Consider the following 18180-nt stretch of genomic DNA (forward strand, 5'->3'; position numbering starts at 1 on the left):
TATGTCCACGGACCACGTACAGTATTCGAGAACTAAATCTAGGAAATCATTCTTCAAATGTTAATATTACTTCTAAATTTAAAGCAACATTAGAGGCAAGCAGCCTCTCAAGCCTTAGGGTCCTTGAGTAGGGATTCCCGATGGTTTTTGCAGATGTTGTATGTATTTAGGTACATTTACGCCTCATTCATAAGGTGTCCTGCACATCAGGTATGTATGCGCAGCCGGACCGCATCAAAAATCTCCCGCGTCGCGTCGCCAGGAGCTCCATCTGCCTTCACGAAGTCCCACTTTCATCCGCTCATCGCATTGACCGCAATTGAGCTCCAGGGCTTCGAACCTCTAACGACATTTGCGATAATCCCATTCCATTCTTTAATCACATTTCCAACCCACCAGTGGGTTTTGTCAAGATGGATGACCCGGCGAGCCGTTTGCCTGGGCAATTGGTAGGACCCTCCAAATTTGTTTCTACAAGTCATGGCATAAATTATGTTAAAGCTTTAGAGAGAAAAAGATATTAACATGATCGCTATAACTGCTAGCTGCCTCATATGCATCTAATTTCTCACAACCGCTATCCGAATATGCACATGATGCCCGCCGAGACCGCCGTGGAATACTTGACTAGCGCACCCCGAGTCTGCCAGCAGAAGCCTGTGCACTGGACTCTTCTGGATGGTCCTGCTGATGGTAGTGTGATGCTTACCTGGCAGCCGATGGCGCATTTGGGCAATAACTTTGCGAGTGACGGTTATGTCTGGGCCGATGCTGAACAGGCCTTTAGCTTTGAATCGCGAGGCTATGTAAGTGATCCCCCATGTCGCGCACACTGCTGAGTAGGACCAGTTAAAGACTAATCTTTCAAATCAGACCGTCGAGATGTTTGTGCACCGCAGTGGATATCACCCCCCACATGAGAATATGGCCTCTCACACCCGAAAGCGCTATCGCCTTGTTTCTTCTAAAATCCCGAACGGTCCTCAGCCCGACCCTGCATTGTGGATCGTTCACTATTCACGAGCTCCCCCAAATGACCATATCTCCGCCACCCGTATTCCAGTGACACCCCAAGTGCAAAGTATGATGAACCAGCGACGCTTCTTGCAAACTCAAGGTCAACTGAGTCGCAAGGAATTCATGCTCCACGACCGCAACAGCTGGCCGACAATTCCTTTCCCTCAACAAATCTCTGCGCAAGGCTTCCCTCAACCCCCGCCTGCTTACGCAAACCCTGCTGCACAGGCCCGACCTGGATTTTACCCACCTCAGGGCCATCCCGCCGCCGCCGCCGCTGCCGCTGCCGCTCACCCATCAAGCAAAGCCCAGCGTTCACACCGTGCCTCTTCCGCTGCCATGGCTGCCAATAGCACTGATTTTGCCCTCGAGGATGAGGATGTATCAAGCGGTGACATAATTGATCAGTTCGGCGTGCGCGATATCAGCAGAATCCGCTATACCCATAACCACGAAATGATGGATGAGATCTTCGCATCACCTGTTGCTATTTCGCAAATCCAACCAGTCTCACTTGGATTAGGACTGAAAGGAGAGCTTGAGAGTTTGACAACAGGGTTCTTTGACGCTCCAGATGGTAGAGAAGGTCAAGACAGCGACGCCCCAGTAGCATCCAAGTTGGGACCTGCTAAAGCAGAAGAGTTTGCGAACCGGGTCGCCAAGCAAGTGGCCGACACAAGTGCTGAGATTGAGAATCTGAAGAAGAAGCATGCGCGTCGAATGGAGCAGTTCAAACGTAGCTCACTTTTCAAAGATGCTGAACTGCGCCTTCGAGAGGCGGCTGCTGACCCTACTGAAACGGGTTCCGAAGTGTGGAGATTGGAGGGCCGAATTGTCATCCCCTCGGAGGATGATGAAGCACCACCTACGGAATATGTTGAAGAAAAGGCGAAATACAGAGTGGATGATGTGGTACGCGATGTCGAGTCTGCATGGAAGAAACAGATCATGCCCGAGCCCAAGGTCTCCTGTGTGGAGAAGGGTGGTCTCCTGGAAAAGATTGAGCCAGAACACAAGGATGAGCCCGAATCCTTCGCCAACGACATGGTTATGGATCATGCCGACAATCTCTTGAACCAGTTCAGCAACACAGAGAATGGAGCTCCTGCACCCTCCGTGTCAGGTGCTAATATCCCAGGCGATGTCGATATGGATCTTGGCGATCACCTCGGCGGTGCCAATGGTGAAAACAATGACTGGGTAATGGTTAATAATGAAACCAAGGATACCGCTGGTGGGGATTCGAGCTTGGAAGGGGCTGCATTTGATTTTACCAACATCGACAGTGCAGGTGATGCGCTGGCCGCCTACTCCGAACAGCATGACGACCTTGACCTCCCTGATCTTGACAACTCGGCATTTGGAGATGCCTTCCACGCCTCGGATAATGAACACTCGCACCACCAAGATGCCGATGAGATGTCGTAGTCGGTTCCATCTTTATGGGTTTTTTTTCTTCTGTCGGAAGGCGCTGCTAGGAATGTTTTGTCATGCGTTTTAGCACACTACAGGCCCTGTGCTCTGCTTATGGTGTTTTGTGGGGATGGATATCTGAATCTGATACACAGTCAATGTTATCTGTGTACTTTCAAACAGAAATATTTTACAAATTACAACTGGAATGAAATCAATTATGAGTCGATCATCCATGATTAGTCTACAGTCATGGCATATATAGTAGCTAGTATGGCTCCATTGGGCCCGGAATAGTAGCTTTGAGAATACTAAATGATATTTTAAACAATTTAGTATGTATTGCAAATGCAGATCTACAAACATTGAATAAAACTTGGTTTATGTACATGCATTATACTAGGTAAGTAACACTAATTCATACAACCCCACATCGGGTAATACAAGTGCCAGTGGGGGGAATGGCGATCACGATTCCGAACGCACCAATTGATCCAATGCAAGTCGAATTCGTAGTTCATCCACTCAGACCAAACTCTTGCTTGAACACGTAGGGTCATGCACTCCGCTGCAATTGGAATAGTGCATGAGCTCACCATCCGTATCTCCCGTCATGACGTCAGTCAGCCACCGGGACTGGACTTCCTGCTGCACCGGAACACCAAAGCTACAGCAGATTAAGTTGGGCGCATCGTCATCTATGGGAAGGAGCCCTCCTGCATATAACTGGCAGATCTTTCGTCCTCCCTTGCCGGAAACCTAGTACTTTATTACTACCTACTAGGTATACCATTCTATACACTTCCTCGAGTATCACTTTCACCATACCATTGCTATACCAGACAAGATGTAGCTTTCACCTTTTTATTCCTCTCTCACACAAGAAACTGACAATCTTTATAGGAACCGTACAATTTCTATCCGCTCTCGCCGTGACCGTGAGCCCGCAACCAACCGCCACCGCTTCAGCATCGCAACCTTCCGAGGCCTCCAACAGCCCGAACTAAGCAGGCGTCTATCCAAACTAATTAAGTCGGAGAACAGCGCAATCGGAGCTCATGAAGCTGCCGGTCGCGAGCGCGGCTCTATCGCTGCCCAGCTCTCAGAATGGGGCGAGTCTACTGAGGATGACGCCGTCTCCGATATCTCGGACAAGCTGGGCGTGATGCTCGCAGAGATTGGTGAGCAAGAGGATGTCTTCGCGCAGAACCTGGAAGACTACCGGGGTGTTCTGAAACATATCCGAAACATGGAGGCTTCTGTGCAGCCGAGTCGAGACCAGAGACAGAAGGTCACGGATGAGATTGCGAAGCTGAAGTACAAGGATCCGGCCAGCACTCGGATTGTTACGCTGGAGCACGAGCTTGTTAGGGCCGAGGCTCAGAGCCTGGTTGCTGAAGCGCAATTGTCGAATACGGTATGTGCTTAAAGCTGGCTGGGTCACTGCTTTGGCCTTTTTTTTCTTCTTGTCTTTGGCAAGAAACTTGACGGTCAAGGTTACTATAGAGGTTAATTGCTAACTTGACTGTCTCAGACTCGAACAAAGCTCAAGGAAGCATTTGACATTCACACTGCCGCTGTCATTGAGCGTGCCGAGAAACAGATTATTCTCGCTCGCCATGCACGTCGCCTCCTCAACTTCATCGACGATGGCCCCGTTGTTCCCGGTGATTCTCGCCAGGCCTACGACCATGAATTCGAAGCACGTGCCGTCCTCGAAGACGCAGAGGCAGATCTTCGGGCATGGCACTCTACCGTTGAACCCATTACGTCGTCTGCTGCCCCTGTGAATGGAGTAGGTGCTAGCCATGTCCACGAAGACAATGAGTCGGAATTGCACAACGGCGTTGATACTACCGGACCCCCCGATGATGTCTCGTCTACCAAGGAGCTTGAGGAACCTGCCGTGTTGGCTTCTTAAACGCTATGAAAGTCAAAGCTTGAAACTGTCTTCTTGGGGAGATTGGGTCTGTATATCCATGTTTCATGTACACTTTATTGCTCTCTGCGATTGACTTTAGTTGGGGTAATTGGGTATTGATTTTTGTAAGTACTAGGCGCAGATTGGTGGGCAATTCGAATATAAGTACTTTGAATTTTCTTTTGTGCAATAAATTTCACACACCAAAAAAAATGTCCTCTTTTATTCTTAGATGGTCTGTAGATTAAAGCTGTAGATTATAGTCCAGTACGTACTATAGTACCCCATGCCATTGGTGCACATGTGTACTAGTAGGCGGTTACACTCTGGAGTATGTACATGGCCAATCATGGAAATTTCGAATGGGAACTTCGAACGAGATAAGTCTTCAAATTGGGAGTATTTTCTCGCCTTGATATTCATACAATTTTTTTCAGATCAACGATAACTCTCAATGACCGATCGTGCTATATCTCTAATAGACTAATATGTATGGCTGCACGTGACCGCAGGCGCCCGAGTGACGCGGAATCCAAGCTCTAGCCCGGAGCTGCCCCATCATCACATCTTCAGCTCGTCCTTTATTCATCACCACCCCTACCTCCTATATCCTCGTTTGTTCACTTCTATCAGCACATCATGGATAAGCTCGTCGCCCAGTACTCGCGCCCGCAGCACCAGAATGAGTCCTACTCCGAGCAAGAGCAACAGGACCTCACCGAGAGCATGCCTCCGCTCTCCCTCAAGTTCGCCCTTCCTCCTGTCGACAACGTGAGTCTTGCAACAAGCCATTCCGCTGCTTATGAATTGCTCAGGGGCCTTTTCGCCGAGAAATTGTCCCCCACCCCGTTCATCCAGGCTAAGCCCGTCTCCAACGATGCGGCGACTGGAGCTTCCCAGCAAAAGAATCTCATCCGCAGAAGAACCTCAACTAATCTCATTTTCTGCTCCATTTAGCATGCTTCCTTCCTCCGTGCAATGACCGATGACCTCGCCAACCCTAGCTGCCCCATCAAGCTCGCTCACGGAACAACAACCCTGGCCTTCCGATTCCAGGGCGGTATCGTACGTTTTATCCCGATCGGCTCGACTGTCCTGCAATACCCGTGACTTATCAATACTGATGCGTTTTGGTGGAATTTAGATTGTGTGCACCGATTCGCGAGCAACAGCTGGAAATTGGATTGCTAGTCAGACAGTGAAGAAGGTTATTCCCGTGTCGCGGTTGAGCCGTGGCGAGGACAAGCCATCTAATGAGCCTACACCTGGTTTGTTGGGTACTATGGCCGGTGGTGCGGCGGTAAGTTGGAAGATGATGCGACTGTGGGATGTGTGAATGCGTTCTGATGATTTTACAGGATTGCCAATATTGGTTGCGTTATTTGAGTCAGCAGTGCACTCTGCATGGTAAGTTTATCGGTAGCAGTGGAGAGGAGCTTGATGCTAACAGTCTGTAGAAATCCGACACAAGCGTCGTATTACTGTCGCAGCTGCATCGAAGATTCTCGCCAACTTGACTTATGCTTACAAGGGCTATGGCCTGAGTATGGGAACCATGCTTTGTGGTGTACGTATTAAACACAGTTCTTGTATATTGTTGGATTTGGTCAATGATTCTAACCCCATTTTCCCCCTCTCAGGTGACTCCCCAAGAAGGACCCGCTCTGTACTACATCGACTCAGACGGCACCCGACTGCCAGGCAACCTGTTCTGTGTTGGATCCGGTCAGACATTCGCCTATGGTGTGTTGGACGCCAACTACAGCTATGATCTTTCCGTAGAGGATGCGCTTGCCCTGGGTCGTCGTGCTATTTTGGCTGCTATGCACCGTGATGCTTACTCTGGTGGTTTCATTAACTGCTACCACGTTAAGGAAGAAGGATGGGTGCACCACGGCTTCGATGATATGAACCCTATCTTCTGGAAGACTAAGCTGGACCACGGCGAATTCTCGAATGTCACATCGGAGTTGTAAGTGGTATAGGCTTGGTTGAATGTACTTTTCTGATGCTCGGGCCATGGCGTCTTGAATTGATTGTCTCATGAAATAAGATCTATGATGCTTTGATCTAGTCAACAGTTCCACGTAATAAATTCCTTAAACAAGACGGTATACCAAACTTCAAGCACTTGAATATCTAGTATACTACATACCAGGTAGTACTAACTTTCCCCTCCAAACCGTGAGAGGAGATAGACTATTCATACATGTAAACTACATTATAACACATGTGGTGTTTGAAGATCACTACTTGCAAGTACAGTCTCCAGGATTCACTTGTACATAGCAGTTCATGTTTAATTCATTAATTACAATATTCGAGGATCTTCTATCTTCCTCTACCCTCTGCATTGGAAACAAGAGCTTGGCTTTCTTCGTCTCTTGATCCACCATCTTCATCGTCATCGTCATCCTCGTCGGCTTCAGCATCACTGTACTCTTCATCAGAGGCCAAGGCAAACTTATCAGACTCAAGAGCGAAGTCTTCAGCTTCCAGACGATTGTAGCCTCTATTTCGGTACCACCAGAGCCCGCCAGCCGCAAGTATCGTCAAACCAGCAACACTCAGTCCCGTCGCAAGCAAAATGATTGCTGTTTTAGATAATCCCGAGGTAGTCTTCAGCTTCGAAGCTTTCTCTGCAGCAAGGAAACCGGTAAAGGTCGAGTTGAACTCATCAAAGGCATCAACAGCAACGGAAAGTGTGGCACCATCCAAGTCCACAATCTGGCTCGACCGAAGCACATTCCCCTTGGCATCCAAGGCCTCAGCCCAAATATACCGCCAGCTCTTCGTCTCCTCCACAATCACCAACTTAGTCTCAAAGCCAGTGCGGACAGATCTCGTCACCACTTTTCCTTTCGAGTTCAACTCTAGACCCGCTTCAACACCCCTCACCACCCACTCCGCTACCTCTGTCGCGCCGTTCCAGCTAACATACACGACCAGCTCGCCCTTCGGACTCAGCCGCGGGGCAATGGACGGATCCCACCACGGCGTGGCAACCCAGTCCATCTTGTACGCACGGTAGTTATCCAATGCATCCGGGATCTCCTCGCTATGCCACGGCGAGAACTGCACATCCATCACCGTCTCGCCCGTGGCAATATGCTCCGTGAACGTGGGACACCGACCCCACCCGATAAACACGTTGCCGAGATCCTTGTCGCCGGCCTCGTGCGAGAGAACCTGCACGCTGCCCTGGCTTTGCGCTTGCAGCTGCGACGGGTGCCGGTATTCGCGGAGAAGTTGCACAGTCGGTGGCCAGACGGTGTCGTCGATGGCGATGTGCAGACCCCGCGAGCAATCTGTATTGCAGGTCCCGTGCGACGTGTCTTCGACATGGTTGTCGAATAATGTCATTTCACGCTCTGATGTGCCTGGTACATAGCGGGCGTGGTGCTGCCAGGCCATGCTGAAAACGGGCTCGGCACCCTCTGCTCCATCGGCCGGATCTAATTCGATAAAGTCGTTTTGTGGCCCGCCTAGTGTCCAGATGATGTCGCCGGTTGTGCCGTCGATCAGCAGGATGGAGTGTGTGTGGCGCATTGAGATGAGATAGTTGCCCGCTTCGGTCTGGAAGGTGTTAGAAGGCGAGCGTTTTCATGGGATTAGATGGCATGAATGCTTGCGCATTGCTTGTTTCTTCGTCTTACCTTTTCGATGCTGTTCAAGTGGTACGCATCCCAGCCAGAACCTCGTGGTTCATGGGATTCCATGGGATTGACGTGATCAATTGCGCGCCATTCAAAAAGCACCTCGTTCGTCTCCAGATCGATCTCCTGGAAGATAGCATTCAGAACCTCGAATCGCCTGGGAGTCCCCCAGCTCGGATCGAATTGGCTGGACCGGCCAGTCATGACATCTACACCGGTGACAAGTGCAGTACCGTTGCCCGTAAAGGCAAACTCATGCAAGTCGCTATGCACTCTTATATTCTGCGCCCAGATCTTATAAACAAGCCGATATGTCTCGTCAAACGCAAGCCCATACCCGTCTCCAATTCCCAGACCCTTCTGCCCCTCCCAGAACGTGAGGTACTTTTTCCCATGATTCTCCTGGATGCGCGTGCCGAACACGTTTTCGAAAGAGCGGTTCATGTAGACGGCCGATAGATCGTTGGCATCGATAATTAAAGGCGAGGAAAGCGGCGAACTCTCATTGCCGTCATGTTTTAAGAAGATATGTGATCCCGTCTCGGAAATGGCGCTTTGGTTCCACACATTGGCCTGTAAGACTGGTGCATATTCGCTACTAGAATGGAATTCTAGATGTGGTCGATGTCCGAGAAGTCCCTCATTATATCCGTCGTAGTCTGTTGATACGAAATCAGCGCGAGCGGCGTGAGCTAGCGCCGTAAGTCCGCAGACGAAGCTGAAGAGCCGGCCCATGGTGACGATAATGACGATAATGACGATGATTAGACGCCAGATGAATAGTGTGTATTGATGCGTTATAAAAGCAGGGGGGAAAAGGGTATAAGATAAACAAGCTCAAGTCAAAGACTTTATTATATCAAGCCGCTGCCCATAAAATGTCCAGGCGAGCTGGAAAGCAGAACACCTCGAACAGCAACATTATAAAGCAAGCAAAAGGAAAGGAAAAAAGAGGAAACGCAAGCACAATTCACCATGAGACGTATGCGCAGACCCGAATGGATCAATCAGTTAAGCCAATCATCCTGTCTCTGGCTCATGAAACCCCATAGAACTACAGTGTATGGAGAAAGGAAAAATCGGCAGAAGATCGAGCTTGCGTACGCGTTCCTATGCTTAGCGCGTACTGCCACGAGTACGGACGGGGAAAACGGATCCGAAAAGCTGGGCAAGTGTGGGACAAGCTGATAAGTAGAAAATGGTTAAAGTAGAAAAAAAAACAAAGGATATAAACGATGTTGACGAAGTAGATGAACATTAGAAGTATAAAATAACCCTATCTTGATATAAATGCAGTGCTCATAACGGTGTTGGATTGCACCATCTCACACATGGAAAGGGAAAAAAAAAAAGAATCAAAAGCCGTCGTCATTCATTGCCAAGTTGGGCGGGTTCAGGGGCGGAGTGGAGCCTGAACAATTTTCCCGTTATCATTTTCGTATATCTCGTACGCTAGTTGGGGGCTTGGCGCAAGACAAGCAACGATCGGCATTTGTCTAAGATCAACATTTGAAAGGTTGAGTATTTATCCATAACACTTCTAAGCTTCTATAACCAGTTGACAATCTACTCTGCACCAGAGCTACATACATGTATAGGTTAAAGGTGCTCGAGAACAACTGCCAACTTGACATTGAAACCAGTTCATCCATTGCGTATAGAACATCAAATATTAACATTTGAACATAAAAAAAAAAGGAAAGAAATAAGAAACCAACGCTCCATCTATGACATGACAAAATCACAAATTTTGGAAAACCAAACACCCGCAGTATACCGAAGTATAGAATTGCACATCTTTTTTGGGGTTTTTTAGTTGTCCACCTTGAACTTCATCCGGATACCCATAGCTGCCAGCTCGACATCCAGGTAACGGAGGACACCAGGCACAGCGACGATGGTCACGTCGTCACCACCAACATAGCGCAAGCCATCTCCATCCTCCCAAGCCTCAGCCCGAGAATCATTGAAAGTAGCCTGGCGAGCACAACGGCGACAGCGCACAATACCGTTGACACCGCCCAGGGCACCGCCAACAGATGAGGCACCACTGGGAGCCTGCTGGTTGGGAGCAGCCTTGGCAGCCGCAGCAAGAGCACCGGGGTTAACAGCAGCGCGCGAGCGGCCTGAGCCAGATCCAGAGACAGCGACCTGGGTAGACAAGAAGGAGCCACAGCAGCGACAGATCCAGGTAAGCTGGGAGTCAGAGCAGTTCATCAGACGATCCTGAAGCAAGAAGGCCGCTCCGTGGGCAATCAGAGAATCACGCTCCATCTCTCCAACACGGATACCACCACCCTTGGCACGACCCTTGACGGGCTGTCCGGTCAGTGCATTGACGGGACCGGTGGTACGCACTTGGAACTTATCGTTCACCATGTGACGCAGACGCTGGTAGTAAACGACTCCCATGTAGATATCGGCGGCGAACTCGCGACCTGTAATACCGGAGTAGAGAGGCTCGTTACCGTAGTAGTTGTATCCGGCCTTCTTGAGCTGGTGACCGAAGTAGTCGGTGGCGGTGTTCTCTTCGGAGAACTGGAAGGGAGTGCAGTCTTGCGGGACACCGTGCAGAGCACCAGATTTACCAGCCATGGACTCGATCATCTGGGCGATAGTCATACCTATGAGAAGAAAAATGTAAGCTGCGTTCAATCAAAAAGAGGATCGGGTGGTGTAAACTTACGAGATGGGAAAGCGTGAGGGTTGATAATCAGATCAGGCTGCATGCCACTCTCGGAGAATGGCATGTCACCAGCAGGCCAAAGCTGCGAGCAAACACCCTTCTGTCCGTGACGAGAGGAGAACTTATCACCGATGATGGGCTTACGAGGAATGCGGTACTTGACACTGATCGACTGCATGGGCTCGGCACCGCTCTCAGAACCCATGATACGGATGCTTTCAATATAACCAGCCTCAGCATCCTTGTACTTGAGGAAATGGGTGACACCATCAACGTTCACGTAGGAGTCAGTTGCGGCATCGTAGCGCACATCGTGGAAGGCGGCAATCTTATCTCCCTCCTGCACGCGAATGCCGACATGAGGCAAACCGTCATCATCGATGAAGTTGCGCACCTCAGCCCGAACTTCATCGCCAGGGGCAAAGCCAAACAGCTTGCTCACCTCGCGACGTGACTTGCGGCGGTCCTTCTCAGCTAGACTATGCACCTTGGTCTTGTAGATGGTACCGTGACCAAATCCGCGCTCGTGAGCGGATTTGTTGATGATCATGGCGTCGTCCATGTCGTAACCGGTGTAAGAGATGATAGCAACAACGGCGTTCATTCCGTTGGGGAAGTTGTCCAGACCGTAAGCATTATACAGGGGTGTCCGAACAACGGGGGTTTGACCAGTCTGCAGGCGGTACAGCTTGTTGTCAGTACGGTAGGCGATGGAGGTACCTGGAGTACCCATGGTCTGCTTGCTCATCTGGCACTGGTACATGTTACGAGGAGACTGGTTGTAATCGGAGAAAGGTGTCATGTTGGCAACAATCGAGAGGATGTTGGTGGGTGTGAACTCAATGTGAGTAGAGAGACCAGCGATCAGGTCAGATTCCAGACAGGCAATCTCCATGTACGGCTGTTCGAAGGGTCCAACCAAATCGGTCTTCTCCAGAGCGAGGTGCTTGACGGGTCGGTAGAATCTGGCGGACTGGGAGAACATGTAGATACCGGGGTACTGTCCACCGTTGGAGTTGGGAATATAACCAATCTCCAGGCCGAGCGGGACATTGTGAGTACCCTCAACCTTCCAGTAACGGAGAGTGTCGTGAATCTTGCGAGCCTGCTCAGGCGAGCAGGAACCGATGATTCGGCCGTCCAGCTGAACGACCACGCTTTCCTCGGTTGCGACCGAGGATTCAGCCTTGACACCAAGTTGAACAAGAGTGCGGGGCAAGCTGGAAACATCAAGGTTATCCGTGGAGATCAAACACTTGTGCGCCAAGTGATTTAAGAGACCACAAGGCGATCCATCAGGAGTATGAACAGGGCACAAGAAACCCCAACTCTCTGGCAGCAATTTACGGACGGTGGTGGTCTTCAATTGAGCGAAGAAACTACCACGGTGAATCATTCGGAAATGACTGATGAATCGGTAGAAGTTAATCTTCTCTGCCATGACGGTGTAACCAGATGTCTGTTGCAAATCGAGACCAGTGGGACTGACGAGATTACCGGTGGACAGGAAGTACTCGAGGGCCTGACCAATGTTCTCGTTGGACCGCTTCACGATCTTGGACAAAAAGTCACGCTCGAATGAATTATCAGTGAACTTGGCATGGCCATTGCGGATGGACCAGTCTCGTGAGAGAGGTCCAAGTGATCGAAGCCACTCCTCGATACGCTCCTTGAGAATCATACCGTACAAGAAGCCACCGAGCAGGACTTCCTGGTTGGAGACGGCATCAGGGTTATCCGAGGCACAGTCACCGGCAACCAGAGCATACAGTTTGCGGATCATGAAAATGATCATCTTGAACTTATCGTAATCCTGGGCCTCGGTGACATCAAAGTTGCCCAAATGAGGTAGGACAACACGGCGCAAGAACTCAGCGCCAACCTGCTCGTCAGACGCATCTCCAGAGACACCCATCACTGGACGGAAACACTTGCCCAAGTGAGCTCGGCAGTCGGATTTGCTGTGCTTGCCGTAGGCCTGGTAAGTTCGCAACAAAAGCTCAACACGATCTGTGACGAATGTGTTCTTCATTCCCTTGGAATTGGCACCGCCAACGATACCCTCGAAGATTTCACGGTCGTTTGTCTCAACCAGAGCCTTGAGGATCATCATAACAGGAACCAAGAACTCATTCTTTCGCCATGAGAAACGGAAGGTGACGTTACCATCAGAGAGATAGTGCAATACGTTGGTCTGTGAGGTCTGATCGGGGCGAACGGATCGGATTTGCACACCAAATTTGGTGTATGTTTGACCACGCTTAACGAACGAACCACGGATGATGGACATGGGGAAATTCCGCTTTCCGACGATCAGCATTCGAATGAGCTTCTCGTTACCGTTCACAATAAAGTAACCACCTAGTTCTTCCGACTCTTCCTTGTGGCGGACCAATTCTTCGGGGGTGGCCTTTTCGAGGTGGCAGCGGTTGGTGCGGACCATGATAGGGACCTGACCAAGCTCACGCACAGACTCCATCCAGTCACCATTGTTGACCTGGTACTCCAGACGAGCCCGGAGCTTGGCACGGTAGGTCGCATGTCTCTCACGGCACTCGGAGGGGTAAATTTCGCGGTTCTTGGTGCTGTACTTGTTGGTGGGCGGGAGAATGGGCTTGTCGAGGAAAACTTCCTTCACACGGACATTCAGACGGTTGCGCTTGGGTACGCGAAGGCCCTCTGCCATGCGAATCTTCTTCTGCTCGGGGGTCTCGAGTTCGCCATCAAGGAATGTCTTGATACCGATATCTTTCAATCCTGCGTCCAAAATCTTGCTGTCCGCGAACAGAGCATTGAAAGAGTCGATGTGAGGCTTGATTGACTCTGCCAGGGACGGGTAGGCAGTGTGATCCTGAGGCGGGTTCTTGAAAAGGTTCTCCCGGCGGAGGGTGTCATACATCACCGACCACTTGGTGTCGGTGGTGGTAGCAGAGGGAGCCATGATGGCAGCTCACGGAGTGTTCGGATTTTTCGGATTTTTTTTCTTAGTTGATCGTAGCCCAGTCAATGGAGGGAGGATCTTGACCTGGGATGTTTTATACAAAAAAGGGACCAAGATAAGGCCCCTGCTAGCTTGGCCTCCCACAAATACCAGCAAAGGGATGAGAGCCGGTAAATGGCAGCTTTGATGAACAATTGGAGGTGATTCTGCTTGGGGAAATTTTTCGAGGGTGGAGCCGTGTTATCATCACGTGGGATAAGGGATGTACATGCTGTTTTGGTGCCTGAGGTGTTTACTTCTGTCACGAACGCCTGCTAGTTACTAGTTATGTAACAAAGTAGCTTCTTAGCCTCTTATATAAGTTAGCAGGAACTACTCACTAACCGGAAAAAGAACAAGTGAGGAATATCCACAAACATCTTTTTTGACTTGTTTACAAGCTGATTGAGTCCATTCATTCATGAAGTGCGTATATCTCGGGGAATTCCCGTAATGATTATTTATCCTTAATTTCTCCTGAATGTCCTCGTATTCTCCTGCATCCAAGTCTGCACAGTAAACTAGGCTACGTCAGGCTCTCAGGCTGCGAATGGAGCCTAAGCGCCCCTCTCTAACGGGCAGTCATGTGTGCCCGTAGATCTCGCATTGGCGACAGTACATAACATTTCGGTATACTTAAAAACCGTCGGGAAACAAGCGCTCAGGGATTCTATCTTTGCTTTTCCCCTTCCTTTTTGTTCCTTTCTGTTTTTTTTTTGGGATTTTTATCTCTTGATTTTGTTGATAGTCGCTAGTCCCAAAACCCCTTCAACTTCTGGATTTCACTACACACCGCGCTTCCTCTTCTCTTCCTCTTCTAATCCCACGCTTGGAAAAAGAAAAAAACTACTCCCCACAAACCCTTAGGCTTATATCTTTCACCCGGCAAGGGAAAAAAAAAACAAGAGAGAGGCTCTTCAAAGATTACCTTACAAAACCCACTTAATCTTGTTTTATTGGCAGTCCCGACCTTTCTTAAATCCGTGTTCTTCCCCTTCCCTTTCCACAACCCCCACCCACAACAACCGCCCCCAACATGGCTGGCATCTTTCGCACCATCTATGACTGGCTCTTGAGGATGTTCTGGTAAGTGGGACCGTTGAGGCGTTTCATGGTTCTCGGGAACACCGTCCAGCCCCCTCCCCCCGGCCCGTCCCCGCAGATGAAAAAGCGCCTGCTCTAATCCGGATCGTTCCCTGCAGGGCCACCGAGATGGATGTCACCATGATCGGCTTGCAAAATGCAGGTAAATCCTCCCTGCTTCGTGTGTTGGCCGTAAGTCCTCCCCCTCCCCCTTGACCCATCAAGTCCATCAGCCCTTTTTTTTCATTTCGTTGATTTCGGTGTTGCATCCAAATGCTGATCATGTGGTAGGGCGGGGAATTCACTATCGAGTAAGTTGTGCAAGGGACGGGAACTAGAAGACGTCACTGGCTGACCGGATTCCAGCTCCATTCCGACGATCGGCTTTAACACCAAGCGAGTTCAGAAAGGCCATGTGACTTTGAAATGGTATGTATTGTACCCAGGTTCGAGGTTGTGTAGGATATAAATCGCTAATGGAAAGAAGTTGGGATCTGGGTGGTCAGCCTCGGTTTCGCCCGATGTGGGAACGATACTGCCGAGGAGTTAATGCGATCGTGTAAGCCAAAAAGAAAAAAGAAAACAAACGACAAACCTCGAACAGGATACTAATATCCTGTAGATATATCGTGGACGCAGCGGATAAAGCGGCTTTGCCAGTAGCCACTGAAGAGCTGCATGACTTGATGACCAAGCCCACGTTGGACGGGATCCCCCTCCTCGTGCTCGGCAACAAGTCCGACCTGCCGGTCAAATTATCGGTGGATGAGTTGATCGATGCGATGGACCTTAAGTCCATCACCCATCGTGAGGTGAGCTGTTATGGGATCAGCGCAAAGGAAGAAACCAACCTTGACGCGGTGCTGCACTGGCTGATCGCACGAGCAAGCCGATGAGGTGGAAAGCCTCAGGCCCGCATTTCAAGCATGACACATTATGATCTTTTTTTTTTCGACTTGCTCTCATTTGGTTTCATCTGGTTTGAACTTTTTTAGTTCCTTTTCGTTTCCTGAGCGCGTCTTTTTGTTTGGTGATTATGTCTCGTAGACTAGCGTTTTTTGGCTCGCGGCCTCGGATGTAACGACGTCAATGATGTGTTTCTTTTCCTGTCTGTTATTATAGGTCTCTTGGGTGCATGCAATTTGGGGAACACAGTGTGGAAGCCCTTGGAATCGATCAAAGTTGATGATCGCATGTTAATACTATGTTAATGACATTCTCCACAATGTTCTTTCAGATCCATGTCGTTTCAAGGTTGATGGCTGGAGTTTTTCTGGAATGCTTCGAGATCAACATTGGAATGATTTTGGCCGGATTGGTCTGATATGACGTAGTAACTGGAGAATAAATTGAGTCCTCACGGTATCTGGGTCAATACATAGAGAGAAAAAAAAAGAGAAAAAAATACTAATGGGGGTCGCCGGCATAAATAAAAAGCTGAAGCGCACACGGACCAAGCGATGCGTTGGCCATGCAGAAGACCCGAAACCGTGAGTCGTGACCAACACCCCGCCAAGGGACACATGTCAAAGTAATCTACCTAGTGAGTAACCTTTTAAGTTGTACTTTGCAAACTAAATAGTAAAGACAATCATTCCAAGATATTCATAAATAGAGTGAGAAAGCTATAGTAGGTGTTATATGAAGAGGTCATAACGGTGATGGTATTTTCTGGCGGTATGATACTAAGCTACTATACTAACTAATACTATGAAATGCATCAATCATGTGATCAACCTCCAACACTTCCTCGGTCGCAAAGTCTCAACCTGGGTCACTGATAAAATAGCTTTTCCATAAATCGATTACAGAAAGAATGTCCCCGATATTGGTGCTCCCATCTGGACTTAGCATGTATATTGCCGGAGTTTACCGCTTTGGGCTAAGAGAAGCAAGTGAATGCGGTGAGTAAAGCTTTGGGTTTTCTGCCACAACCCGCTTATCAAATCAAGTCCAACAGTCTGATTGAAATCCCGGAGTATTCTTCCGTCTAAATATGCGTGTGTGAGCACTGAGGATACATGTACTTCGAATGTTTCCAAGCAAGACCCAAATAGGAGATGGCACCTGGAATGGGGAATATCCTTCTTAATCCAATCAATATTAGCGCCGAGAACCTAAAATATTCCCCAATTTCCTCCACTTTAGGCGCTTGCAGTAAGTATGTGTATGTACCGGTCAGTATTATTTCCTCGAGTGTATACATATACTTTGTATCGATGGATAGCTTTGTGATGATTATAACTTCAAATGTTACTAACTAGTAACTACATATAACTAGATGCCGACATACCCTGCTTTTTTGCCCAGCATCAATACTCCACTATGCTATGATTGGCCACCAACTGTATACTTGGCGGCGAAAGATGTACTTTAGTGCTGATACGTAGGACCACTACGTAATCAAGATTCTGATGAATTCGGTTTCACTTATATGGAATAGAGTAAACGAATGCCTTTTGAGAAAAAAAATTATATTTCAGATAGAAGTCAATGGAAGTGACTTTAAATAGATGCTTCTATGGAGATCAATAGTTTATCAAATAGTCATTTGTAGGGTTACGGAGTAAAGCTGATGAATCATAAACTTGCAGCCTAAAATGTGCCAAAGCCAGGGGACCCACTCTGCAAAGCCCCCAGCCCCATGAATCCATGATTGCGCCTCAAGCCACTTTGCTTCCAGTATTTCTTTCCCCTGCCCTCACTCTCTCTCTGCTCCCCATAAGTCACCTTCAATACCACAGTCATGCCTTCCCTGAAGCCCCGAATTTATTGGTAAGCTTGATATACCATCGACACTGTGATCCTCTGCTAACCCTGGATATAGCGATTCCTGGGATGATGACTGTAGCAACTCCAGCTGGAACAGTTGGGGTCGCTGGGTCGCTTTTGCCGTCATCGTTGCCATCGCCTTTTTGATATTCTTTGCTTTCGCGTAAGTTTCTCTATGGATATGGAACCTCCAACCAGAAATGACCCTCCCCCGATAAAAGGCTAACCGCGTCTTCCGATTAGTTGCTTCAACGCTCGTCGCCGTCGTTCGCACGGCCAACAGCCCTACACCGGCACATCATGGATGGCACCACCTCCTGGTCCTCCACCACCTCACGAGTCTGGATACCAGCAGCCTTACTACCCGAACAATAACGACCCCTACTTCCAGCACCAGCCGCCACCACAGTACTCCGCCAACCCGCAGAACTACGGCTACTTTGGCGCACAGGCACCGCCGCACCAGCAGCAAAATGGCATCGAATTGCAAGCACCTCAGAATGCCTATAATGCTTCCGGTGCCCGAGACTATGCTCCTCCCACGGGTCCTCCTCCGGCTAAGAAATGATTGATGGGCTGAATCTGTCAGGGCTTGAGTTCCTGTCCATCTCTCCGCACCCCCATAATCCTACCGATCGACAGGATTTTGGTG

The 18180-nt window shown here is 49.2% G+C and overlaps 7 protein-coding genes across 7 annotated transcripts; 5 read left to right on the forward strand and 2 right to left on the reverse strand.

Annotated features, from left to right (window-relative positions):
- Positions 1–413: 413 nt before the first annotated feature.
- N7466_004724 (uncharacterized protein) lies at positions 414–2445 on the forward strand (the record flags this gene model as incomplete). Its single annotated transcript, XM_057164121.1, has 3 exons — positions 414–449; positions 546–806; positions 874–2445. The coding sequence occupies 3 exons, from the start codon at positions 414–416 to the stop codon at positions 2443–2445; spliced, it is 1869 nt and encodes a 622-aa protein (XP_057022802.1).
- Positions 2446–3043: 598 nt separating this feature from the next.
- N7466_004725 (Eisosome component PIL1/LSP1 family protein) lies at positions 3044–4351 on the forward strand (the record flags this gene model as incomplete). Its single annotated transcript, XM_057164122.1, has 3 exons — positions 3044–3048; positions 3334–3847; positions 3965–4351. 3 exons carry the CDS (start codon positions 3044–3046, stop codon positions 4349–4351), a joined length of 906 nt encoding a protein of 301 aa, XP_057022803.1.
- A 639-nt stretch (positions 4352–4990) lies between these two features.
- Positions 4991–6327, forward strand: pre2 (proteasome core particle subunit beta 5; the record flags this gene model as incomplete). Its single annotated transcript, XM_057164123.1, has 6 exons — positions 4991–5122; positions 5309–5416; positions 5496–5651; positions 5710–5758; positions 5809–5918; positions 5992–6327. 6 exons carry the CDS (start codon positions 4991–4993, stop codon positions 6325–6327), a joined length of 891 nt encoding a protein of 296 aa, XP_057022804.1.
- Positions 6328–6682: 355 nt separating this feature from the next.
- N7466_004727 (arylsulfotransferase) lies at positions 6683–8742 on the reverse strand (the record flags this gene model as incomplete). The annotated part of the gene is made up of 2 exons (XM_057164124.1): positions 6683–7927; positions 8008–8742. The coding sequence occupies 2 exons, from the start codon at positions 8740–8742 to the stop codon at positions 6683–6685; spliced, it is 1980 nt and encodes a 659-aa protein (XP_057022805.1).
- Positions 8743–9819: 1077 nt separating this feature from the next.
- Positions 9820–13634, reverse strand: N7466_004728 (DNA-directed RNA polymerase I core subunit RPA135; the record flags this gene model as incomplete). The annotated part of the gene is made up of 2 exons (XM_057164125.1): positions 9820–10631; positions 10694–13634. 2 exons carry the CDS (start codon positions 13632–13634, stop codon positions 9820–9822), a joined length of 3753 nt encoding a protein of 1250 aa, XP_057022806.1.
- A 1075-nt stretch (positions 13635–14709) lies between these two features.
- N7466_004729 (ADP-ribosylation factor-like protein) lies at positions 14710–15652 on the forward strand (the record flags this gene model as incomplete). The annotated part of the gene is made up of 6 exons (XM_057164126.1): positions 14710–14759; positions 14876–14948; positions 15048–15067; positions 15123–15185; positions 15244–15315; positions 15379–15652. The coding sequence occupies 6 exons, from the start codon at positions 14710–14712 to the stop codon at positions 15650–15652; spliced, it is 552 nt and encodes a 183-aa protein (XP_057022807.1).
- A 1850-nt stretch (positions 15653–17502) lies between these two features.
- On the forward strand, positions 17503–18096 carry N7466_004730 (resistance to Congo red protein; the record flags this gene model as incomplete). Its single annotated transcript, XM_057164127.1, has 3 exons — positions 17503–17531; positions 17584–17691; positions 17772–18096. The coding sequence occupies 3 exons, from the start codon at positions 17503–17505 to the stop codon at positions 18094–18096; spliced, it is 462 nt and encodes a 153-aa protein (XP_057022808.1).
- Positions 18097–18180: the final 84 nt, after the last annotated feature.

The sequence above is a fragment of the Penicillium verhagenii genome, assembly GCF_028828195.1.
Source record: "Penicillium verhagenii strain IBT 33310 chromosome Unknown utg000005l_segment0_segment0, whole genome shotgun sequence".
NCBI lineage: Eukaryota > Fungi > Ascomycota > Eurotiomycetes > Eurotiales > Aspergillaceae > Penicillium > Penicillium verhagenii.